At 64.8% G+C, this 24,729-nt stretch overlaps 1 protein-coding gene across 1 annotated transcript in view; it reads left to right on the top strand.

The window, feature by feature from the left end:
* The window catches only part of OBSL1 (obscurin like cytoskeletal adaptor 1), an 82,495-nt gene extending 58,751 nt beyond the window's left edge, over positions 1–23,744 (top strand). Inside the window, exons 14-29 of the mRNA XM_074966954.1 lie at positions 1,535–1,810; positions 2,262–2,537; positions 5,688–5,963; positions 9,933–10,208; positions 12,605–12,880; positions 13,721–13,996; positions 14,172–14,438; positions 15,800–16,069; positions 17,249–17,515; positions 18,173–18,439; positions 18,776–18,888; positions 19,228–19,381; positions 19,590–19,751; positions 21,746–21,850; positions 22,127–22,393; positions 23,239–23,744. Coding sequence (XP_074823055.1) covers positions 1,535–1,810; positions 2,262–2,537; positions 5,688–5,963; positions 9,933–10,208; positions 12,605–12,880; positions 13,721–13,996; positions 14,172–14,438; positions 15,800–16,069; positions 17,249–17,515; positions 18,173–18,439; positions 18,776–18,888; positions 19,228–19,381; positions 19,590–19,751; positions 21,746–21,850; positions 22,127–22,393; positions 23,239–23,246 — 3,536 coding nt within the window. The 3' untranslated portion in view covers positions 23,247–23,744. The remainder of the gene's footprint in view (positions 1–1,534; positions 1,811–2,261; positions 2,538–5,687; positions 5,964–9,932; positions 10,209–12,604; positions 12,881–13,720; positions 13,997–14,171; positions 14,439–15,799; positions 16,070–17,248; positions 17,516–18,172; positions 18,440–18,775; positions 18,889–19,227; positions 19,382–19,589; positions 19,752–21,745; positions 21,851–22,126; positions 22,394–23,238) is intronic.
* The last annotated feature ends 985 nt before the right edge of the window (positions 23,745–24,729 follow it).

Raw genomic sequence — 24,729 nt, forward strand, 5'->3', positions numbered from 1 at the left:
GCGCCCGGCCCCTGGCCCTGAGGGGAGAGCCCTGCGCCCCGTCAGTGCCCGGCCCCTGGCCCTGAGGGGAGAGCCCTGCGCCCCGTCAGTGCCCGGCCCCTGGCCGTGAGGGGAGAGCCCTGCTCCCCATCAGTGCCCGGCCCCTGGCTGTGAGGGGAGAGCCCTGCGTCCCGTCAGCACCCGGCCCCTGGCCGTGAGGGGAGAGCCCTGCGGCTCATCAGCGTCCGGCCCCTGGCCGTGAGGGGAGAGCCCTGCTCCCCATCAGCGCCCGGCCCCTGGCTGTGAGGGGAGAGCCCTGCGTCCCGTCAGTGCCCGGCCCCTGGCTGTGAGGGGAGAGCCCTGCGCCCCGTCAGCGCCCGGCCCCTGGCCCTCAGGGAGAGCCCTGCGTCCCGTCAGCGCCCGGCCCCTGGCCGTGAGGGGAGAGCCCTGCTCCCCATCAGCACCCGGTCCCTGGCTCTCAGGGGAGAGCCCTGCGCCCCATCAGTGCCCGGCCCCTGGCCCTGAGGGGAGAGCCCTGCTCCCCATCAGCACCCGGTCCCTGGCCGTGAGGGGAGAGCCCTGCGCCTCATCAGCGCCCGGCCCCTGGCCGTGAGGGGAGAGCCCTGCTCCCCATCAGCACCCGGTCCCTGGCTGTGAGGGGAGAGCCCTGCTCCCCGTCAGCGCCCGGTCCCTGGCCCTGAGGGGAGAGCCCTGATCCCCATCAGTGCCCGGCCCCTGGCTGTGAGGGGAGAGCCCTGCTCCCCATCAGTGCCCGGCCCCTGGCTGTGAGGGGAGAGCCCTGCGCCCCGTCAGCGCCCGGCCCCTGGCCCTCAGGGAGAGCCCTGCGTCCCGTCAGCGCCCGGCCCCTGGCCCTCAGGGGAGAGCCCTGCGCCCCGTCAGCGCCCAGCCCCTGGCCCTCAGGGAGAGCCCTGCGCCTCATCAGCGCCCGGCCCCTGGCCGTGAGGGGAGAGCCCTGCTCCCCATCAGCACCCGGTCCCTGGCTCTCAGGGGAGAGCCCTGCGCCCCGTCAGCGCCCGGCCCCTGGCCCTGAGGGGAGAGCCCTGCGCCCCGTCAGCGCCCGGCCCCTGGCCCTGAGGGGAGAGCCCTGATCCCCATCAGTGCCCGGCCCCTGGCTGTGAGGGGAGAGCCCTGCTCCCCATCAGTGCCCGGCCCCTGGCTGTGAGGGGAGAGCCCTGCGCCCCGTCAGCGCCCAGCCCACGATGGCCCTGGAAGAACTGGGGTCTGGGTCTGACAGAGGCTGTAACCCCTGTGCTCCGTGCGCAGCTGCTTCCCTACATGTAGCACAAGGCTGGCAGAGACGTTTCCTAACGACCATCAGGCTGCAGCCCCAGCACCCACCCAGATCCCCCAGAGCACCGGGGAGTCCAGGCCTCCTGATGGACATGGGCAGTGGCCGGGGGTCTCGCTAGAGCAGAGTGGGGCCCATGGGAGCAGGCAGGCTGGGGTTAGGTAAAGCAGACCCCCTGCCCTGCAGCGGGTAGAGATTGGGTCTCCCTGAGCCCAACATGTCCCTTCCGTTCGATGTGCCCGACAGAGCCCCCAGTGAGGATCCTGCACCCCCAGGAGCGCTCCCTGGAGCTGCGGGCTCTGGCGCTGCAGCGCCTGGAGCTGAGGTGTGAGCTGTCTAGCGCAGATGCCCAGGTGTGCTGGTTCAAGGACGGGCTGGAGGTGGATGAGACAGAGAACCTGCTGCTGCGGGCAGAGGGGGCCCAGCGCTGGCTGATTGTCCCACAGGCCCGGGCCGAGGATGCCGGCGAGTACATCTGTGAGACAAGGGACGAGTCTGTCTCCTTTGACATCAGGGTGTCAGGTGAGCATGGGGGGCCAGGTAACGTGGGGCACAGCTTCCTCATCTCTGTGACATCTGCTCTGTGACCGTCCTTGATAAACTGAGCAAAGCTCTTCCCCCGCTCCGGATCCATCTCCCTCTCTCGGCTGCACTTGGTGTCTCCGGGGTTCCCGCTCTGCTTATGGTCACGGAGTAGCTGGGGAGAGTGGCCCATACGTTTGCCAGTGGTGAGTTTCTGCTGTGCCGCTCCGTGTCATACACGTGCCCCGAGGCACAGCCATACGCGCTGTGTCTCCTCAGTCCCCAGGAGCCATCCCGTGATCTGCTCCCTCCAGCTCTTACACCCACCATTGCTCTGTCATGGCGTGAAAGGAGAAAATGGCTGTGCCGGACATTGATTCAAACCAACAGGGCAGGGTGGGGGCAGCATTGTCCCCTCGCTGCCTGGGCCAGCGCTGCCCTCTCCTTTCAGAGCCCCCGGTGAAGATCCTGCAGCCGCGGCGAGCTCCCCCGACCCTGAAGGCTGTCCTGGGGGAGACGGTGACTCTGGCCTGCGAGCTCTCGCGCGGGAACGTGCCAGTGCAGTGGGTTAAGGATGGCACCAGGCTGGAGGCTGGTGGCAGCCTGATCCTGGAGGAGGAGGGTGCCCATCGGCGGCTGGTCATCCCTGCAGCTGGAGTGGAGCATTCTGGGAAGTACGTCTGCGATGCGGCTGATGACACCAGGACGTTTACTGTCCAAGTGTGTGGTGAGTGAGAGGCTGGGGAGAGCGCAGAGACCTGAGTAGCTGCTTGGGGGTGGGCTGGTGACTGGCCCCAGGGAGCAGGCAGTGCTGCGGGACGCGAGTTTCCAGCAGCATGAGTTGGGCCTAGAACTGGCCCCTGGGTGGGGGCATTGGCACTGAAGGAGGTGCCTGATGTGACGAAGCAGGACTGTTCTTAATGTTTCCTCTGAATATTGTGGGGGTGCCTCAGTTTCCCCTAGGCAGTTCTTAAGCCTCTAGGTGGTGGGATAAGGGTGTATGATCATTGCAGAGCCCTAGAGGGCAGGTGTGTGCAGGGGTCTGGACACAGAGAATGGCCGACACCCTGTTTCCTGGCAACTGATGGCCTGGGCCCTTCCCCCCTGCAAGGTGAGAGCTAAAGGGTTGGAGAACAAAGGAATCCGGTGCCCTCCTGGCCCGGGAAAGGGACAAAGCCCAGAGGATGAGGCAGTTTGGGGCTGGCTGGGGACATGGAGTGAAGGGCAGATGGGGTTGTCTGGCTCACTGCCCCCCCAAAATGGACCCAGCTGAGGGGTCCTGTTCTCTGCACCTACAAGCTCTGTGTTAGACCATGTCCCTGTCATCTAATAAACCTTCTGTGTTACTGGCTGGCTGAGAGTCCCGTCTGACTGCGGAGTTGGGGGGCAGGACCCTCTGGCCCCCCCAGGACCCGGCCTGGGCGGACTCACTGTGGGAAGCGCACGGAGGGGCAGAGGCTGCTGAATGCTCCGAGGTCAGACCCAGGAAGGTGGAGCCGTGTGAGCTGTGTGTCCTGCAGACAGGCTGATCCCAGAGAGGAGACTTCCCCAGAGTCCTGCCTGGCTTCATGGGGAGCAGATCCAGAGCATCGCCCGGGGACTCCGTGACACCTTTGCAGCCAGATTCAGGCTATAAAGTGGTGTCCCCACAACCCTCTCTTGTCCCAGGCCGCCTCATGCTGCCCCCTGAGAACCAGACCCGAGTCCCATGCGCAGGCCTGGGCATGCCTGTCGCTGCCCATGTGGCAGCCGCATGCACCAGGGCACTGGTGCTCATGTGGGCTCTGCCCGTCTGCTCTGTTTCCAATGGCTAGTGTGTCCAGGGACAGTTGCTGCGTCTGCGCACTCAGCCTCAGGGCTTGCGCCCCAGCATAGGCCCCACTGGGGGCGCTTGGAGAGCCATGGTGAGTCTGTGGGGGGTCAGCAATGGGGTGGGGAAGGTGTCACGGACCCACAGGATGGGGGCCATGGCCCCCGCGTGGGGACAGGCTCTAGGAGGCCCTGTCAGTGAGCCATGCCTCCGAGGGGTCTCACTCTGCCTCCAGAGGAGGCCACACGGCTTAACTGCCTCCTGGGGCTGGACCCCTGGGCAACGAGTCCCACGGAGACAGACCCTGAGGGAGAGTTGTACCATGTAGGGCGGAGTCACAGGTCCGATGCTCTGGAACTGCTCTGTACGAAGCCAGCAGGACTCTGGGTAGCGCGACTCCCCTCCGGGCACGCTGCTGTTCAGGGCAAGGAGCCTCTTCGGCTAAGGCCTTCCTGGGCCTGACCTCGGAGCAGTCAGCATCCCTATTCACATCGTACACTTCCCCCGGGGGGTCCACCTGGATGGGACCCCTGGAGAAGCCAGAGGGCCCTGCCCCCCAACTCCACAGTCAGACGTGACTCTCAGCCAGCCGGTGAAACAGACGGGTTATTAGTCAACAGGAACACAGCGTAGAACAGATCTTGTTAGCACAGGAATCAGTGACTTTCAGGCAAGTCCATCTTGGGGGGGACCCAGGCTGGATGCCCTGGACTCCCCACTCTCTGAGTCCCACATAGCAGACTGCCCAGCTTCCAGCGACTTGACCTCAGACACACCCATCGCCCTCCTGATCTTTGTCTCGCTTCCCAGGCAAAGTGTCATCTGGTCGTACCCCCTCCTTGGTCTCAGGTTATGAAGGGCATCGTCCATTGCTTATGTGCAGGTGGCTGGAGCCACCTCACCTGTCCACAAGGACACATACTCTTATTCCCACCACCTAGGCATTGGTGCAGTATGCAGGGAAACTGAGGCACACAGTGTTCATACAAAACAGTAAGACTCACATAGGCTCATGTACAACATAATAAGGAGGAAAAACCCACGGTGTCACACCATCTTAGGGGTCAACGCCCCCTCTGCCAGCATCTGCAGGGACACGCATCCAGTGCGGGCCGACAGCTGGGTTATTAGTCACCTGGATCCAGCACAGGGAGACCTTGGGGAGCCCAAAGCCCCATCCCTCTGTCACTCCAACTGACCTCCTCAGTCAGACTCCCCAGTGTACCCGCCACTGCTTCCTGCAGCCAACACAACTCCCCCCCCCACCCCCCAGCCCTTTGTTCCCAAGCTGGGGAATGCGGCTCAGCCCCTGCCCAGTGGTGGGGAGTGCAGATCTCTCTGGGTCGTTGGTTGCTAGGCATCCGTGTCTGGGCAGTTGGATTTGCCATTGTCTTCTCCAGAGCTCCATTGATGTGGGACCTCAGGCCCCAGACAACTGGGAGCCCTTCACACCTGTCTCTTCCCCTGCCCCCAATAGGTAACAATGCAGCATATAGGGGAAACTGAGGCAGACACAGACTTGATAAAAATAGTACAGACAATTGCCACTTGGGCACAGCAGGCCAGTGGTGCAGTGCCCAATTCGCCAGAGCCCTGGCAGCTGTGCTGGTTGTCTCCTCCCAACCGGGAACCGAGGGGTGTGACATGAAACAGGCTAATTGCAGACCCCTTCTGTCAGGATGCTCAGGGACCAGTTGTGCCCACCCTGGTCCCGGGGGGCCTGCGCTCAGAGCGGGCTGAGTCCTGGGCTTGTGTTGGAGTTTCCAGGATAGAGTAGAGCAGGTCCCCTCTAATCTGGTGCCCGTCTCTGACAGTGAACAGCCCCAGGCACTTCCGGGGAAGGTACAACAACCCTGCAATGGGGGATGGGCCCAGGGGAATCTCCTTCCTATCCCCTACACTGGCGCGGGAGGGTTCAGTGCCCTTGTATATCGTGCAGTATCATGGGGGCTCTTGTCACTGTTGTGCATGCAAATATCGAACCCTTCTGATGCCTCCGTGAAACCTTGTGGCAGGGAGTTCCATAGGCTGGTTAATCCTACCTGCTGTTTGTCTTGGTTCTGCCAGACCCTCCCGTGACAATCCTGGGGCGGGGTGAGCTGCAGACCCACCGCCGCTGCCTGGCCGCGGAGGACCTGGTGCTGGAGGTGACGCTCTCCCATGCCCACGGAGAGGTGAAGTGGTACAAGGATGGTGAGAAGTTGCAGGACACGGGGCGCGTGCGTCTGGAGGAGGACGGGGCTCGGCGCGCACTGGTCATTCTGGGCATGGAGAGCAAGGACGCAGGGGAGTATCTGTGTGACAGCCACGACGACAGCCTCATCTTCTGTGTCACCGTGGAAGGTACGGCTGAGCTGGCCCCACACCTGCTGGCCTGCTGCTGACTTCCCGTCCGGCGGGTGGGTGAGGGCCCTGCCTGGCATTGGGGAGCAATGCAGGAGCCGGGCAGCCCCTCTGGAGGGACAGACCCTTTGCTGCTGGGCCGCACAGAATGAGGGTGTGAGGAGCCTTATTCAGTGGGCTAATGGTCGGCGAAGGGGGTGAGCAGGGCGATAGGAGGGTGGGTGATGACACCACATGACTTAGGCTAGTTAAAATCAGAGGGGACTGAGGAAGGACAGAGGGCCCAGCCCGAACGGAGGGGGCAGAGGGCCCAGACAGGCGGGGGGGAGGGGGCAGAGGGCCCAGCCAGGTGTGGGGTGGGGGCAGAGGGCCCAGCCAGGCAGGGAAGCGGGCTGCAGTGGGGGCAGGTGAAGTTCAGTGTGGGCAATGCAGGACACACCCACTGGAAGGACAGGTTTCAGAGTAGCAGCCGCGTTAGTCTGTATCCGCAAAAAGAACAGGAGGACTCGTGGCACCTTAGAGACTAACCAATTTATTTGAGCATAAGCTTTCATGAGCTACAGCTCACTTCATCCGATGCATTCAGTGGAAAATACAGTGGGGAGATTTATATACACAGAGAACATGAAACAATGGGTGTTACCCTACACACTGTAAGGAGAGTGATCAGGAAAGGTGAGCTATTACCAGCAGGAGGGAGGGGGGAGAGGAAGAAAACCTTTTGTAGTGATAATCAAGGTGGGCCATTTGGAAATGGCTCACCTTGATTATACTACAAAAGGTCCCCACCACCCCGCTCTCCTGCTGGTAATAGCTCATCTTAAGTGATCACTCTCGTTACAGTGCGTATGGTAACACCCATTGTTTCATGTTCTCTGTGTATATAAATCTCCTCACTGTATTTTCCACTGAATGCATCTGATAAAGTGAGCTGTAGCTCACGAAAGCTTATGCTCAAATAAATTGGTTAGTCTCTAAGGTGCCACAAGTACTCCTTTTCTTTCCACTGGAAGGAGTAATCTGGACCTTCACGCTCTGCCCTGGGCTCTGAACTCCCTGTGACCCCTCAGGGGAGAGCCCTGGGCAGCCCCACGCACACCTGATGCGTGGCCATGGCCAAGAGTAACCCCAGCTGCGGCCGCGCAGGGCTGGAGAGTGCATGGACAGCGTCTGCTGTGATCGCACTGGGAGGCCGAGCCTGGGGTGCAGTTCCACGCTCTGGTCTCCCAGCTTTAGAAGGGGTCTGGTGGGGTCCTGGGTGGGGGAAGGGGCCTGGGCGAGCTTCCGTATAAAGAGACTGCAGAGGCTGGGGCAGTTTGGTTTAGAGGAGACCCATACCAGAGGCTGATGAGGTGTGTCTCTATGAGCGGCACAGAGAGGGGGATTGGGCGTGGCTGGTTGCCCTTCCCTTTACAGCAGAACATGGGGTGCTCAGTGTAATGGGAAGGCAGTGTATTTAATAGCGGCATCAGGAAATGCTGTTGTATTTTAGACAATACACACGTAACCTGTGGAACTCCCTGCCACATGGTATCCTTGAGGCCAAGAGGTCAGTGGGATTCAAAGAGCAGTAGTGTTCTCATGGATCCTGGGAACATCCAGTTATATGAGCTATAATAGCCCTGAAAGGGCTGTAAGGCCACGCGACCCATCCTAGCCCTAGTGCAGAGGTGGGCAAACTACGGCCATTTTAATCCGTTTTAATCTGCCAGCTGTTTTAATCCGGCCCTTGAGCTCCCACTGGGGAGTAGGGTCTGGGGCTTGCCCCGCTCTGGCTTTCCAGCCAGGGAGCAGGGTCGGGGGCCGCTCCACATGGCTCCTGGAAGCAGCGACATGGCCCTCCTCAGGCTCCTATGCATAGGGGCAGCCAGGGGACTCTGCTCTGCACGCTGCCCCCACCCCAAGCACTGCTCCTGAAGCTCCCATTGGCCGGGAACCACGTAGGAGCCGGAGAAGGGACATGCTGCTGCTTCCTGGAGCTGCTCAAGGTAAGCTTGTACCCCTGAGCTTCCCTCTGTGCCCCAACCCCCTGCCCCAGTCCTGACCCCCCTCCTGCCCTCTGAACCCCTCGATCCCAGCCCGGAGCACCCTCCTGCACCCCAAACCCCTCATCCCCAGCCCCACCCCAGAGCCCGCACCCCCAGCCAGTGCGTGGACCCCTTCCCGCACTGCAACCCCCTGCCCCAGCCCGGATCCCCCCTCCCGCCCTCCAAACCCCTCGGTCCCAGCCTGGATCATCCTCCTACACCCCAAACTCCTCATCCCCAACCAGAGCCCCCACCCCCCATTTTGTGAGCATTCATGGCCTGCCACACAATTTCTATGCCCAGTTGTGGCCCTCGGGCCAAAGCGTTTGCCCCACCCCTGCCCTAAGGGCTGGAGGTGGGGAGAGAATCTCACTCCAGGCTGGTTATTCCAGGCCAGGCCACTAGAGGGCTACGGGGCTAGTGGGGCAAGTGCTGTCAGCCCAGGACCTCTGGGCAGGGGGACGCTGGGAGGTCACAAACGTGGGGGGGGTGGGGGGTTACAGGCAGCCCTGGTGTGGAGGGGATGGGGGGTTATAGGCTGGTGTGGCTGTGTGGGGGGTGTTTATAGGCAGCCCTGGTGTGGGGCGGGATGGGGGTCATAGGCAGCCCTGGTGTGTGGGGGATGGGGGTTATATAGGCAGCCCTGGGTGGTATTTGGGAGGGTATAGGCAGCCCTGTGTGGGACAGTTATAGGAAACCTCTTTTCCAGCTGTGCCCCAGTGAAATATTCAGGGGAAGGTCTCTCCCAGCTGAGATATCCCCTGGCAGCCCCTGGAGAAGCCCCTCTCCCCGTGCCCCGGAGTGGGGCTCTGACCCCAGCCTGCTGTCTCAGCCACGGCTGGGATCGTCCCGGGTACCTTCTGGAGCGGAGTGGGGGAGCTCAGCTGAGGCAGGGGGTGTTGTCACGGAGTCCCCGGGCGATGCTCTGGAACTGCTCCCTACGAAGCCAGGCAGGACTCTGGGGAGTCTCCTCTTGGGGAGCAGCCTGTCTGCAGGACACACAGCTCACCCGGCTCCACCTTCCTGGGTCTGACCTCGGAGCATTCAGCCTCCTCTGCCCCTCCGTGCGCTTCCCCCAGCGAGTCCGCTCAGGTGGGGCTCCTGAGGAAGCCAGAGGGTTCTGCCCCCCAACTCCGCAGTCAGACGGGACTCTCAGCCAGCCAGTAAAACAGAAGGTTTATTAGACGACAGGAACAAGGTCTAAAACAGAGCTTGCAGGTGCAGAGAACAGGACCCCTCAGCCGGGTCCATTTTGGGGGGCAGTGAGCCAGACAACCCCATCTGCCCTTCACTCCTCATCCCCAGCCAGCCCCCAACTGACTCCCCCTCTCTCCACTCCCTCCTCCTCTGGACTTTGTCCCTTTCCCGGGCCAGGACATCACCCGATTCTTTTGTTCTCCATCCCTTTAGCTATCAACTTGCAGGGGGGAAGGGCCCAGGCCATCAGTTGCCAGGAGACAGAGTGTCGGCCATTTAGGTACACTGGCCCTTTGCTTTGCAACAATTACACTCTTATCCCACCACCTAGAGACTTAAGAAATGCTTAGGGGAAACTGAGCCACCCCTACAGTATTCAGAGGAAACATTAAGAACAGTCCCCCTTCGTCAAAGGTGTGCTGCCCCACCAGCTGGAACTTGACCAGAGTCTCTCCCTGGCCTGTCTGGAGTTTGTGGCTGTTACTTCCGTCTGTCAGTTGCCTGCTGTACAGTCTGCCTGTTTGTGTCAGTCGGCCCCTCCACAGCACAGCTGGTACGTCTTGTGGTCCAGGCAGTGCTGTCTGTCAGGCCGTCCGGCATGCTGTCTGTGTGCCAGCCTGTCCAGCACGCACGCAGTGGGTCGCTCTGGCTGCTGCGCGCCATACTCTGTGGGACGTGAGGCACACCCTGCCCCGAGCCTGGCCTCTGCCCCATGCAGTGATGCTGCCTCTCTCTGACCCCCCAGAACCCCCTGTGTGCATTGTGAGGAGCAAGCGGGTCCGGAAGCAGCAGCGCCTGGTGGCCGGTGATGACTTGGTGGTGGCCTGCGAGGTGTCTCGGCCCAGCGCTGCCGTCCGCTGGCTCAGGGACGGCCAGGAGCTGGTGGCCAGCGAACGAGTCCGGATCGAGGACCGGGGATCTTTCAGGCAGCTGACCATCCTCGGGGCCCGGCCCAGCGACTCTGGCTCCTATGTTTGTGACGCTGTCAGTGACCGAATGGTGACGGCCGTGGTGGTGGCAGGTGAGCTGGCAGGGGGCATTGCACATGTCATCTAGGTGGGCTGGGCAGACGAGGAGCAGAGCCGGGATGCTGTCCGTCCCAGCCAGGCTGGGGGCCTGTCAGCTCTCACTGGCTAGGTGCGCCTTGTCTTACGGGGTCTGGGCTTTGGGCTGGGAGCCCCGGCCCCATGGCAAGTGTCCCCCCCATGCCTCCCCTCGCTGTTGATTCGGAGGCTCCCCATACAAACGGAAGGGGGGCTCTGGGGATCAGCCCGTGGGGTGGGGGAACGGGGAGAGCTCCGCCTTCACTGTTCAGGGTTTGCGGGAGCCATGCGCAGGTCCCAGCCGCTTGCTCCCAGCAGCCAGAGGAGCAAGGCGGCCCGCTTAGAGCAGCAGGAGCCTTGCGGGGGCTGGTTACATTTCACCTTGGCCGGCCCCCAGGTGCCCCTCCTGGTGCTGCCAGGGGCTGAGCTGGGCGTTTATCAGCCGGGGTAAAGGGCTGTGCGTGAGGTGTCCCTGCTCCCTGGGGCGGGGCTGGGGCTGAAGACACTGTCCTGGCCTCTGATGGAGGCTGAGCCCTGGCAGTGCAGGAGGGGCTGCGGGGCTGCCCCAATCCCTGCCAGCGGGTGCACGGGAGAGGGAGGAGTGAGAGGTGCTGGCTCGGCTGGATGCGCCCTGCTGCCTTGCCATGCCCAGCCCAGCCCTCAGCCTGCTCCTGTTTGCCGTAGATGCCTGGATGGAGGATTCCCAGCCTCCTGCCCTGTGTCACCAGCAGGACCAGTGCAGACACCACAGCTGTACTGGGGTAGCCGGGAGTGCCCCCCAGCCAGCGTTCCTGCCCTGCTCCCCACGGTGCCCCCTGGTGGGAGAGGCCGGGCTGGGGTAGCTGCGAGTGCCCCCCACAGCCAGTGACCCCCTACCCCGCTCCCCACGGCACCCCCTGCTGGCAGAGGCCGGGCTGGGGTAGCTGCGAGTGCCCCCTCACAGCCAGTGACCCCCTACCCTGCTCCCCCCAGCGCCCCCTGGTGGGAGAGGCCGGGCTGGGGTAGCCGGGAGTGCCCCCCCAGCCAGTGTTCCTGCCCCGCTCCCCACGGTGCCCCCTGGTGGGAGAGGCCGGGCTGGGGTAGCCGGGAGTGCCCCCCCAGCCAGCGTTCCTGCCCTGCTCCCCACGGTGCCCCCTGGTGGGAGAGGCCGGGCTGGGGTAGCTGCGAGTGCCCCCCACAGCCAGTGACCCCCTACCCCGCTCCCCACAGTGCCCCCTGCTGGGAGAGGCCGGGCTGGGGTAGCTGCGAGTGCCCCCCCCCCACCCAGTGACCCCTACTCTGCTCCCCACGGCGCCCCGTGCTGAAGTGGGTGTCACGGAGTCCCCGGGCGATGCTCTGGATCTGCTCCCCATGAAGCCAGTCAGGACTCTGGGGAAGTCTCCTCTCGGGGAGCAGCCTGTCTGCAGGACACACAGCTCCCCCGGCTCCACCTTCCTGGGTCTGACCTCGGAGCCTTCAGCCTCCTCTGCCCCTCCCTGCGCTTCCCACAGCCAGTCCGCCCAGGTGGGGTCCTGGGGGAGCCAGAGGGTCCTGCCCCCCAACTCCGCAGTCAGACGGGACTCTCAGCCAGCCAGGAAAACAGAGCTTTATTAGACGACAGGGACATGGTCTAACACAGAGCTTGTAGGTGCAGAGAACAGGACCCCTCAGCAGGGTCCATTTTGGGAGTCAGTGAGCCAGACAACCACGTCTGCACTTCACTCCATGTCTCCAGCCAGCCCCCAACTGAAACTCCCCCCAGCCCCTCCTCCCCTGGGCTTTGTCCCTTTCCCGGGCCAGGAGGTCACCGTATTCCTTTGTTCTCCAACCCTTTAGCTCTCACCTTGCAGGGGGGAAGGGCCAGGCCATCAGTTGCTAGGAAACAGGGTGTCGGCCATTCTCTGTGTCCAGACCCCTGCACACACCTGCCCTCTAGGGCTCTGCAATGATCATACACCCTTACCCCACCCCCTAGAGACTTAAGAACTGCCATGGGGAAACTGAGGCACCCCCACACTATTCAGAGGAAACATTAAGAACAGTCCCACTTCGTCACAGTGGGTATTTGTGCTGTTTGCTTTGCTGACTTGATCAGGGGTCAAATGGCCACTTTTGTCAGAAAAGTGGGGTGTGCAGGAGCGTGCAGGAGGGTGAGCGGCGATGCCAGCCCCGTGCGGGCGGAGGTCGTGCTCAGGCGCGGGCGGGGGTTTGGGGGAGCAGTGTGGGCCAGCCCTGCACGAGGAGGGGGGCTCGGGCGAGTGGTTCAGGCCAGCTCCTCACGGTGTCCTGTTTTCCCTTTGGGAATATAGTCACCCTCTCCCAGCCTGCTCCCCACAGCGCCCCGGAAAAGCTGTCCCAGGGCTGCCTGCTGATTTCCTTTCCCCTCTGGTTCCAGCCCCCCCCATTCGGGTCGTGAATAAGGAGGAGGCCAAGACGCCCGTGGAGGTCCTGGAAGGGGAGAGCGTCACGCTGGTTGCCCGGCTCTCCCAGGAGCAGGCTCCTGTCCAGTGGCTGAAGAACAAGCGGGCGCTGTGCTCCGGGGCGCGGCTCCTCCTGGGCAGCCAGGGGCCCTTGCGCAGACTCACCATCAAGCAGACGGAGCCGGGCGACAGCGGCACCTTCAGCTGTGACACTGGGGACGACGAGGTGCACTTCACCCTGCGAGTGAGAGGTGAGCCAGGCTGTGGGGAACGTCATTGCCTGCCCGGCTCCTGCCTGTGCCCGGCTCCCTGCCCTGCTCCCTGCCCGGCTCCTGCCTGTGCCCGGCTCCCTGCCCTGCTCCCTGCCCGGCTTCTGCCTGTGCCCAGCTCCCTGCCAGCTCCCTGCCCGGCCCCCTGCCCAGCTCCCCGCCCTGCTCCTGCCTGTGCCCAGCTCCCTGCCTGGCTCCCTGCCAGTGCCCAGCTCCATGCCTGGCTCCCTGCCAGCGCCTGACTCCCTGCCCTGCTCCTGCCTGTGCCCGGCTCTCTGCCAGCTCCCTGGCCAGCCCCCTGCCTGGCTCCTGCCTGTGCCCAGCTCCCTGGCAGCTCCCTGCCAGCACCTGGCTCCCCACCCTGCTCCTGCCTGTGCCCGGCTCTCTGCCAGCTCCCTGCCCGGCCCCCTGCCCAGCTCCCTGCCCAGCTCCCTGCCAGCACCCAGCTCCCTACCCGGCCCCCTGCCCGGCCCCCTGCCCGGCTCCCTGCCAGCTCTCTGCCAGCACCTGGCTCCCCGCCCTGCTCCTGCCTGTGCCCAGCTCCCTGCCCGGCCCCCTGCCAGCACCCAGCTCCCTGCCTGGCTCCCTGCCAGTGCCCAGCTCCATGCCTGGCTCCCTGCCAGCGCCTGACTCCCCGCCCTGCTCCTGCCTGTGCCCGGCTCTTTGCCCAGCTCCCTGCCCGGCTCCCTGCCCTGCTACATGCCTGGATCCTGACAGTGCCCAGCTCCTTGCCCAGCTCTAGCCAGCGCCTGGCCCCTGCCTGGCTCCCTGGCCCGGCTCCTGCCTGCGCCCGGCTCCCTGCTCATGGTTCTCTCTCCCCAGAGGCTCCAGTGCTGTTTGTGAACAAGCAGGAGAAGCCGGAGAAGGTGCTGGTGCTGGAGGGGGGCAGTGCCGTGCTCTCAGCCATTGTCTCCAAGGAGCAGGCCTCAGTGAGCTGGAGGGGCCCCCGGCAGCCCCTGGCAGCAGGGCAGCGTTGCGAGCTGCGGCGAGAGGGCCGGGTGCAGAGCCTGGTGCTGAGCAACGTGGGCAAGGACGACGCCGGCATCTACACCTGCCTCTCCCACCATGACCAGATGCAGTTTGAAGTGAGCGTGAAAGGTGAGGGCAGCAGCACCGGGGGGAGTCCCAGGCAGCAGCCCTGCAGCCCCAGGGCAGAGCAGGGCTGGGGCAGGACAGGGCCACCCCGTGGCAGTGGGGATCCAGTGGTGCTGGAGGCAGGTTGGGCCCCCCAGCTGGGGCACAGATACTGACTGGCCTCCGCTCGTGTTCCCAGAGCTGCTGGTGAAATTTGTGCGAGGCTTGTCGGACATGCAGGCGCACGTGGGCGAGACGGTGCTGCTGTGGTGCGAGCTGTGCAAGGCCAAGGGGCAGGTGGTGTGGCTGAAGGATGGGCAGGAGCTGGAGCCCAGCGGCAGGTGGGAGATCAAGGCAGAGGGGCGGGAGCGCTCCCTGGCTCTGAGCAATGTGGGGCCTGAGGACGCCGGCGAGTACTCCTGCGAGTCCAAGGATGACCGGACGCTGGCCATGCTGACTGTGCAGGGTGAGTCACGGGGCCATGGGGCCCTGCTCCAGGGACTTGATCCCCCTGGGGCCCAACCTCAGCCCTGGGGCTCTGACCCCCCCAGACCAGACCAGCTCCAGGGACCGGAACCCCCGAGACCCAACCGAGCCCCCAAAGCCCAGCTCTCAGCCTTGAGACCCAGTCCTCAGCCCCGGAGCCCTGATCCACTGCCCCTGGGGCCCAACCTCAGCCCCAAGGCCCTGACCCCCCCAGCCCAGCCCTCAGATCCAGGAACCTGATCCACTGCCCCTGGGGCCCAGCCCTCAGCCTGGGGGCTCTGACCCCCCAAGACCAGACCAGCTCCAGGGACCTGAACCCCCGAGACCCAACCGAGCCCCCAAAGCCCAGCTCTCAGCCTTGAGACCCAGCCCCCAGCTGTGGGGCCCTGATCCACTGCCCCTGGGGCCCTGATACCCCCAGATCAGACCAGCTCCAGGGACCTGATCCCCTGAGACCCAGCCCAGCCCTTGGGGCCCAGCCCAGCCACCGGGGCTCAGCCCTCAGCCCCAGGGCCCTGAACCCCCCAGACCAGACCAGCTCCAGGGACCTTCCAACTCCCCCACAGACCCAGCCTCTGTGACCCAGCTCCCCTCCCAAGACCCGTCCCAGCCCAGTGGCCTGACCCCCAACAGAGTGCACTGCAGTCCCCGAGCTGGCGTGAGGCAGGCGGGTCCCCGTGGCTGGGCTGTGCCCCATGGGAGGGGAGGGACGCACTGACAGCCCAGTCACACCGGCCCAGGGAAAGGGGGTATTTTGTGGCCGTGGCTCTCTGGATCCGGGGAGGGACGTACCAATCCCAGGTGGGTGCCATGCGCCGGGGGAGGGGGCATGAGCTCCTCCGAACAGCATCACCCATTTCTCGCCCAGGGTGCCCTTCACTCAGCTGCTCTGAGCCTGGCCGCTGCCCTTGGCTGGGCACTGGGGGGTGCAGGTTGTGCCCGGGGTGGGGGTGCAGAGCCAGGCGCCCTCTTGCAGCCCACGCTGGCTCCCAGCAGCCGGGAGCGGCTGAGTGATGTGGAACGGGACGGAGGGAAGGGGTAGGGCCAGAGGGAGCAGGGACTGAAAGTGGGGGGTCAGGAGAGTGGAACCAGGGGTGCTGGGGGAGAGAGCTGTGTGGTGTTCAGGGGGAGGGGGATGAGCGGGGCACTGGCGGAGGTGGTGTGTGGGGGGAGGGGGCGAGCGGGGTGCAGGGGAGGGGGGCGAGCAGGGTGCGGGGATGGGGTGTGAGCGGGGGAGGGGGGCAAGCAGGGTGTGGTGGAGGGAGGGGTCGAGCGGGATGTGGGGGGAGATGGGCCGGAGGCCCAGAGGGAGCCTCGCGCTCTCACCCGCTCTGACCCCAGTGCCCAGGGTGGTGGAGATCATCTCGGAGCTGCACAACCGGACAGTGCTGGAGGGGGACGACGCCACCTTCAAGTGCCTGGTGTCCCCGGATGACGTGGCCCTGACGTGGCAGCTGAACGGCCAGGCTGTCACCCCCTGCGAGCGGCTGGTGGTGACCAGGAATGGGCTGTGCCATGCCCTGACCATCCGGCAGTGCCACCTGGGAGACGCAGCCACCGTGACAGCCCACGCTGAGGGCCTTGTGAGCACAGCCCGGCTGAGCGTGCAAGGTGAGGGGCCTGGGCCAGGGTTGCCTGGCTAAGTGTGCAAGGGAGGGGACTGGGACAGGGTGGCTTGTCTGAGTGTGCTAAGGAGGCGCCTGGAGGAGGGGCCACTTGTCTGAGTGTGCAAGGGAAGAGCATGGGGCGGAGCCACCTGGCTGAGCGTGCATGTGAAGACCCTGGGGTGGGGCCACCTGTCTGAGCATGCAAGGTGAGGGGCCTGGGGTGGGGTGGCCTGTCTGAGCGTCCAAGGGAAGGAGCCTAGGGGGGCCCACCTGGCTGAGTGTCAAGGGTAGGGGCCTGGGGCTGGCCACAGCCCATCCTAGCCAAGTGTGTGTGTCTTGGGGGGAATCTCATGGAGGGACAGAGGGATGCGAGGGGGCGTCAGGCCATGGTTCTCGGGGTCTGTCTCGTTGGGGATGGAGTCTCAGGGAGGGTCCATCCTGTTTGGGGGGTGTCACGGAGTCCCTGGGCGATGCTCTGGAACTGCTCCATACGAAGCCAGTCAGGACTCTGGGGAAGCCTCCTCTTCCCAGGGCAAGAAGCTCACACAGCACAGACCTTGTAGGTACAGAGAACAGGACCTCTGAGCCTCCCCACATTTCCCCAGCCAGCTTCCAACTGAAACTTTCCGGCCCCTCGTCTGGGCTTTGTCCCTTTCCTGGGCCAGGAGGCCACCTGATCTCTTTGTTCTCCAACCCCTTCAGTCGGCCCCTTTGCTGGGGAGGGGCCCAGGCCATCAGTGGCCAGGAGACAGGGTGTCGGCCATTCTCTGTGCAGACACCATCACACTGGCCCTCTAGGGCTCTGTCACAATCACACCCCCTGATCCCCCCACCTGGATACTTAAGAACTGCATAGGGGAAACTGTGGCATGCACAGAGTATTCAGAGAAAACATTAAGAACATTCCCACTTCGTCACAGGGGGTCTCTCCCAGAGGGAGGTATTTTGTTGGGAGGGGTCTCTCATGGGAGGGGTCTAGGGTGGCTTGGGGTGGGTGCCAAGAGGTCTCCTGGGGGTGGCGGGAATGGCAGGGTGGGTTTCTCACACGTTCTGGGCTGTTGGACGGGAGTGTAGTTCCTGGGGGGTAGTTCCCCAGAGGGTCTCTCACAGGGTCCGGGCGGCGGGGGCTTCCCAGGGCTCCCTGTCGGGCCCGCTGGAAGCCCTGCCCTGCGGTGCCTTGCAGAGGCCCAGGTGCTGTTTGTGCGGAAGCTGCAGGACGTGGTGGCCGAGGAGCTGCAGGACGCGCTGCTGGAGGTGGAGCTGAGCCGCGAGGCCGGCGAGGTGCAGTGGCTGAAGCAGGGGGTGCTCATCCAGCCGGGCTGCAAGTACCAGCTGCAGGAGGCCGGGTGCAGACGGGGCCTGACCATTCGCAGCCTCAGCCCCTCGGACCGTGGCACCTACCGCTGCGAGAGCCTCCATGACCGGACGCAGGCCAAGCTTAGAGTGGAGCGTAGGTGACCCTGCCCCTGGCTCTGGGGCAGCTTTACTCCAGTAGGGCCTGGCCAGGCCGTGCCAAGGACGGGAGAGGCTGCAGGGAGGGGAGGGTGTGGGTGGTGCGGAGGGGAGGTAATGGTGTGTGTGGGGTGGCCTGGAGAGGGGAGTGGGGGTGGTGCGGGGAGGCTGTGGGGTGGCCTGAGGTGGGCAGGGGATTCAAATGGGAGCCGAGCGTCTGAGGCTGTATCTCAGGGAAGTTCTCTGGCAGCTGCAGCTGGCTGGGAGTCATCCCTGGGATGGGCTGTGGGGGCTCATGGCTGGCCCATCCCCTTGGTGCAGACCCATCGCTGCCCCCCGGTGTTGGTCCAGGTACAGACCCATCCCTGCCACCACAGGTGCCAGTCCGGGAGCAGACCCATCCCTATCCCCCTGGCTTCGGTCCGGTTGCAGACCCATCCCTATCCCCCGGCTTTGGTCCGGGTGCAGACCCATCCCTATCCCCCTGGCGTCGGTCCAGGTGCAGACCCATCGCTGCCCACCTGGCGCCGGTCCGGGTGCAGACCCATCCCTGCCCCCTGGCGTCAGTCCGGGTGCAGACCCATCCCTGCCCCCTGGCGTCGGTCCGGGTGCAGACCCATCCCTGCCCCCTGGCACTGCTCTCTCTCCTCTGCAGCCCGAAAGGTGTCTGTGCGGAAGCCACTGTCGGATGTGGAGACCTTTGAGAAGGAGACGGCCACGTTCCAGCTGGAGCTGTCCCATGCTGATGTGCCCGGGATGTGGACGCGGGACGGCATCCGGGTGAAGCCGAGCCGGACCTGCCGGGTCAGCGCCGCGGGCTGCGTGCACAGCCTGACGCTGCTGGGGCTCACGCTGGAGGATTCGGGCACTGTCACCTTCACCGCCGACACCCTGCGTTCCAGCGCCCGCCTGACCGTCAGAGGTGGGGGCTTGTCTGTGGGTCGGGCCACGTGTCAGACCCTGCTGCTGCAGCCTGAGCACTGGGGTCTGCAGCCCCTGCCCTAAGAGCAGATCACAGGCACGGGCCAGCACTTGCAGCGAAGCAGGGCCCAGCCGCGACCTCCCCGCTGTGAGCTTCTCCACAGCAGTGCCCCACTGGGGACGCCAGTGCTGTGAGCTTTTCCGCAGCAGTGCCCCACTGGGGACGCCAGCGCTGTGAACTTCTCCACAGCAGCGTCCTGTGCCCCTCTGGTCCCACTCCTGAGTTGAGCTCCTTGCATCTGGTTAACTCTTGGGCCTGTGTCTCCTCTCCTCTCAGAGCCACCAGTTGCCATGGTGAAGGCCCCCCGAGATGTGGGTGTCCCTGAGACAGGGGCTGCCAGCTTCGAGTGCGAGCTGTCCCGCCCCATTGCGGAGGTGAAGTGGTACAAGGTGAGGGCGGCTGTGTGAAAACATCTGGGCCCCAGGGCCCGGCCTCACCCGGCCCGGGGCCCCTCTGGGCTGCAGGCAGGCGTTCTGCCCTGGGCCAGGACCGGCTTAAAGCTCAGAGGGAGGGTGACCCACGTGGGGACGAGCTGCAGGGGGGTGCCCCAGCCATGGGCTCCCCTGCCTCCTGGCAGGCGGTGTCACTGCATGGCCACAGGCGCTCAGCCCCGAGCCCCTCATCCTGCCCCGTCCCTCCCAGGCTGCCTGCCGGGGGCCCCTGCCCCCTGCATGGCCCCAGCCCCCCGGCAGCCCAGTGACTGCGTCCTGCTCCGCGTTCCCTGGCAGGACGGGACGGCGCTGCGAGCGGGGCCCAAGTGCCGCATCTACTCAGTGGGCCGGCGGCGCTTTCTGCAGCTCAGCCACTGCAGCCTGGACGACGCAGGGGAGTACACGTGTGATGCAAGCGACTGCCGGGCCTCCGCCACGCTGCGGGTCTACGGTACGACGGGGCAGCCGAGGGGACTCCCGGGGGGTGGGGGACAGTGGGGGAGAGGCTGAGAGCTGGGGGTGGCCCCTGGGCTCTGATCTGGGGGATGGGGCTTCCCTTAGTCACACCAGGGCCCCTGCAGAGCTGTGTGGGGATGGAGACCCCAGGGGTTTGTTCCTGTCCCGCCGGGGCTCACGCTCTGGCCCTGTCCCCCTTGCAGAGCGCCAGGTGCAGATTGTGCAGGAGCTGGCGGACGTGCTTGTGCGTGAGAACGAGAACGCCGTCTTCACCTGCCAGGTGTCGCACGAGGACGTGAAGGGCGAGTGGTTCAGAGGCGGTGAGAAAATCAAAGTCACCAGCACTGTGAAAATTCGGCAAGAGGGTGAGTGTCCCCCCCAGCCAGGCTGCTCCCGGGGGCCCTGGTGTCCCTGCTGCTCACTGTCCCACTCTGCCTGCCTCACTCACACCAGAGGGGTAGCCGTGTTCATCTGGATCTGTAAAAGCGGCAAAGCGTCCTGTGGCATTCACCCACGAAAGCTGATGCTCCAAGACATCTGTTAGTCTGTCAGGTGGCACAGGACTGTCACTCACACCCACACCGACACTCAGCACTGAGGGTCCCGTGGCCTGGCTAGAGGATCACAGAGCTTGGGCAGGCTGAGCTCACGGCACTCCCTGGGGCTCCTGCATTCCTCCAACCCCCTCCCCAGCTCCCTGTGCCCCACCCCATCCGCAACCTCAGTGACTCCTGCAACACAGCCGAGACCCTCCCTCCTTCTGGGGCTCTGTGTGCCCCCATTCCCCCTCCTCCCCATGGCAGGTCCCCCTTCTCTCCTCCTGAGAGGGTCCCCAATGCCCTCCCATGTCTTCCATTCACTCCTCCTGCCAGGGGCTCTGTGTGTCCCCATTCCCCCTCCTCCCCATGGCAGGTCCCCCTTCTCTCTTCCTGACAGGGGCTCTGTGTGTGTCCCCCATTTCTCCCCCTACTAGGGCCTCTGTGTGACCCCCCCACACACTTCTTCCCCCACCAGGGGCTCTGTGTGCATGGCCATTCCCCCTTCTTCATTTCTTCCCTGTCTGCCGGGGTAAGTCTAACTGGAAGAGACGGTGAGATTGTAGCAGGGGTATTTGTGCCCGTGCCAGCTTTAATCTCGCTGGCCTGGGTACCAGCAGCAGTGCAGATGTGGTGGCATGGGCTAGCCACTTGAATACATACACAGGGTCCCCGGGGGGCTTGTGCGTGGGTTGCTAGCCCGTGCCACTGTGTCTACACTATTGCTGTTACCCGTGCTAGCCAGACTAACGCTGGCTGGGCTCTGCCGTCCCATGCCACACTGGCACCTCCTTGGCAGTGTAGACACACCATATGTGCCAGGGTTTAAACTCCAGGGGAAAGCGGGGCAGAGACGAGCTGGGGGAGTGCTGTGCTGGACGATGTCAGCGGCTGCCCCCAGCCAGTTCGTGGGTCTATAGACAGTTACAGAGGTGTCTGAAGCCGTGACCCTGCTCGCCAGGTGCCAGGCGCTCCGTGTGTCCGTTTCCCGGTGGTGTTTGTCACCCAGCTCAGGGGGTTCTGCCCAACCATGCCCAGACCAGTCCCCAGCAGGCTGGAATTGATGGGCTGACAGCACTCGCCCGTTAGACAGTGTGTCCTCACCGCAAGAGGCTGTCTACATGGGAACAAGCCCAGGGCAGCTCTGGCACACCAGTTTTCCCCGTGGATGTGCCGGCTCCGCAGGCAGGGTGCCATGCCAGATTAACCGACCCCATACCCAGGCTGCGCGTGTCCACACCTTAGGGAGCTTGGGCGCTTTAGAGTCACCCAGGCTTGGGTCGCAGGAATGGCTGCCTGGAGACAAGCCTAAGGCCTCGCTTTGCTCAGCCCACCAGACACGGTGAACGGACAGTGCCGTGGCTCACCAGTGCATACACTGGCTCTCTCGCACATGCACGAATGCACACGCTGGTGCCTAGTTCACACACATGCCCACATTGGTGACTGTTACATGCACGTGCACATGGGCACACTGGTTCACTGTGACACACGCTCGCACACACACGCTCACACGCACACGTACACTGCCTCTCCCACTGCCTGCTGCCCCAGGCATCTCTCAGCGCGGGGAGGCACCAGAGTCCAGCTGAGCTGCTCCGCTCCTTGTGTCACTCACACCAGCCAGGCTTGGGCCCTTCATTAACCCTGTATTAGCCCCAGACTCTGTGGCTCTCTAGGTTGGGGCACCAGCCGCAAGGAGATCTCCCTGCTTATCCCTCCCCATCTGCCCGTCCCAGCCAGGGGCAGGGGGCTGCTCACCTGTCGTCCCTGCAATGGCTGGGTCGCGGCGCACGGCGTCACGCCAGCGCCTTCCTCCACAGGCCCCAGGCACTTCCTGCTCATCTGCAACGTGCGCCCGGAGGACGCGGGATGCATCCGGTTTGTCGCCAAGGCAGCTGCCTCCGAAGCCAGCCTGCAGGTGGAGGGTAATGTGTCCCCGCAAAGCCCTGGGGGGTGACTAGGTGGGCAGCAGGGGGCCTGGCCGGTGTGCGGGGAAGGGGCCGGGGGCGAGTGGATGGCAGGTGTAGTGCGCGTGGTAGGTGCCAGCCGAGGGCCGGGCGAGCACCGAGCTGGGGTTTTGCTGAGGGCTGGGAGCTCTAGCACTGGGTTCCGGGGGAGGGAGGTGGGAGTGACCCCCAGGCCCCAGCCCCTCGCTGGTCCCCTCCCATCCCCGCGGGCTCACAGGCGCCTCCCCTCGGCAGCACTCCCTGTCCGGATCGTCAAGCCGCTGCGTGACAAGACGGCGCTGGTGCGGCACAAGGCCACGCTGGAGTGCACGGTGTCCCAGGCGCGTGGCCGCGTGCGCTGGTTCCGCGGAGACACCGAGATCTTCGCCAGTGACAAGTACGAGATCTGCAACCTGGACGGCTCTCGAACCCTCATCATCCACCGGGTGGGGCCCGAGGACGAGGCCTCCTACACCTGCGACGCCTTTGACGACCGCTGCACCGCGCGCCTGCTGGTGGAGGGTGAGGCGCAGGGGGTGCTGGGGCAGGAGGGTGGGGGCTGGCCCTGGTGGGGAGGGGGCTGGCACCGTTCGTGGGGCTGGGTACCACTGGGAGCTGCCTGAGCCAGGCTGGGCGCGCCCTTGGTGGGGCCGCTGTGGCCTTGCAGCCAAGGAGCTCCCGGTGCTGCGGGGACTGCAGAACGTGGAGGTGCTGGCCCCCGCTGAGGCCCGGTTTGAGTGCGAGGTGTCTGCCCCCCTGCTGCGCACGCCCCCGTGGAGCCTGAACGGAGAGGTGCTGCGGGCTGGCACACACGTCTGCATGGCGAGCGCGGGCCACGAGCACAGGCTGGCGCTGCGCCGGCCCTCGCCCAGCACGAGCGGTGAGCTGAAGGTCTCCGTCGGCAGAGCCCGCTCCAAGGCCCCACTCACCGTGCGAGGTACGCGTGTGTCCCAGCCGCGTCTGTGGGCGCAGCACCGAGGCTCCACCATGGGTGTGCCTGGCAGCCCGGGCAACTCCTGTCACCCGACTGTGGGGCCCCTGGATCCTTTGCTCTGCTGTGGGGCCCCCTCCCCACCCGGGGTCCGTCGTTCTGCCACAGGCCCCCTCCCCACCTGGCCTGGATCCGTCGCTCTGCCATGGGGCCCCCTCCCCACCCGGGGTCCATCGCTCTGCCGCGGGGCCCCTCCATGCCTCGCTTGGGGTCAATCACAGTGCTGGGGGCCCCCTCGCCCCCACCCAGGATCCGTCTCTGCCACGGGGCCCCGCCCCACCCATTGGGGGTCCGTGGCCTTGCCAGGTCATGGTGGGAGGGGGTCTCTGGACGGGGGTGGGTCAGTTGCTCCCTGACCTCCCCTTCTCCCCTGCAGGGCATTAGGTGCTGGCATCGGAGGAGCCTGACCGCGGCTGGACAGATGGGTCCTGGCTGGCCACGGCGGAGGCTGCCCACTGACCACTCCAGTGCCCCACGTTGCTGGGGGACGTCCTGCTGCCCCCCCACCCCCTGAGCGGGGCGGTGCCCTGAGCAAGCAGGGCTGCCCGGCCCTGGGCAGGGGGTGCTCTGGGGTGACCCCCACTCCCAAAGCGGCTGAACTGACCTCCCAGTGGGACCCTACACTTCCCTGTTCCTCAGCAACATGAGGGCAGGCCTCCATTTCCGCTCCCCACCCCTGCACCTTGCGACAGAGGGGCTGCGGGGGGGAGCAGCTGAGGGGCCTGGCAGTGAGTCACCAGCCTGGGGACCAGGGAAAGGCCCCGCTTCTCCCCCACAAAGCCCCATGGGGGTATGGGCAGAAAGGAACTGGGCCGGCAATTCTCCCTGGGGTGGGGGTGCTGAGCCCCAACAGGGGCTCCTCCAGCAGCTTCCACGCGCTTAGGTGGGGCAGCACTGGGGGGGAGGGTGAGGGGGGGCTGGGACTTAACAGAGAGGAACTATATCCAGATGGTGCCCTTGTGTGGGCGAGGGAGCAGGTGTCCCCTGCCCCCAGCACCCACAGACTCTCCCTCCATCCCCCGTCCTGTACACCTCCAAATCACCTGGCAGTGCTCCTGCCCCTGTGACAAATTAGGAAAGTTCTTCATGTTTTCTCTGAATATTGTGTGTTCCTCAGTTTCCCCTGTGTGTTACTCAAGTATCTAGGTCGGAGTGGGCAAACTTTTTGGCCTTAGGGCCACATCTGGGTATGTAAATTGTATGGTGAGGCCATGAATGCTCACAAAATTGGGGGGTTGGGGTGTGGGAGGGGGTGAGGGCTCCGGCTGGGGGTGCGGGCTCTGGGGTGGGGCTGGGGATGAGGGGTTGGGGGTGCAGGAGGGTGCTCCAGGCTGGAACCAAGGGGTTTGGAGGGCGAGAGGGGGATCAGGGCAGGGGCAGCGGGTTGGGGGGCAGGAGGGGGTCAGAGGTGCAGGCTCCAGGCAGCGCTTACCTCAAGCAGCTCCTGGAAGCAGCGGCATGTCCCTTCTCCGGCTCCTATGTGGAGGCATGGCCAGATGGCTCTGCGCGCTGCCCTATCCGCAGGTGCCACCCCTGCAGCTCCCATTGGCCACAGTTCCCGGCCAATGGGACCTGCGCTTGGGGCGGGGCAGCGTGCGGAGCCCCCCAGCTGCCCCTACATGTGGGAGCCAGAGGGGGGATGTGCCGCAGCTTCTGGGAGCCGTGCGGAGCCACGGCATGCGTGGAGTGGGGCAAACCCCTGACCCCCACTCCCTGGCGGGAGCTCGAGGGCCAAATTAAAACTTCTGAAGGGCCGGGTGCGGCCCCCCATGGCTGTAGTTTGCCCACCTCGATCTAGGGGGTGGGACACGGGGTGTGATCGCTGCAGGGTCCCCCAGAGGGCAGGTGTGACGCCAACTGGCTAATG

The sequence above is a fragment of the Natator depressus genome, chromosome 11 (assembly GCF_965152275.1).
Source record: "Natator depressus isolate rNatDep1 chromosome 11, rNatDep2.hap1, whole genome shotgun sequence".
NCBI lineage: Eukaryota > Metazoa > Chordata > Testudines > Cheloniidae > Natator > Natator depressus.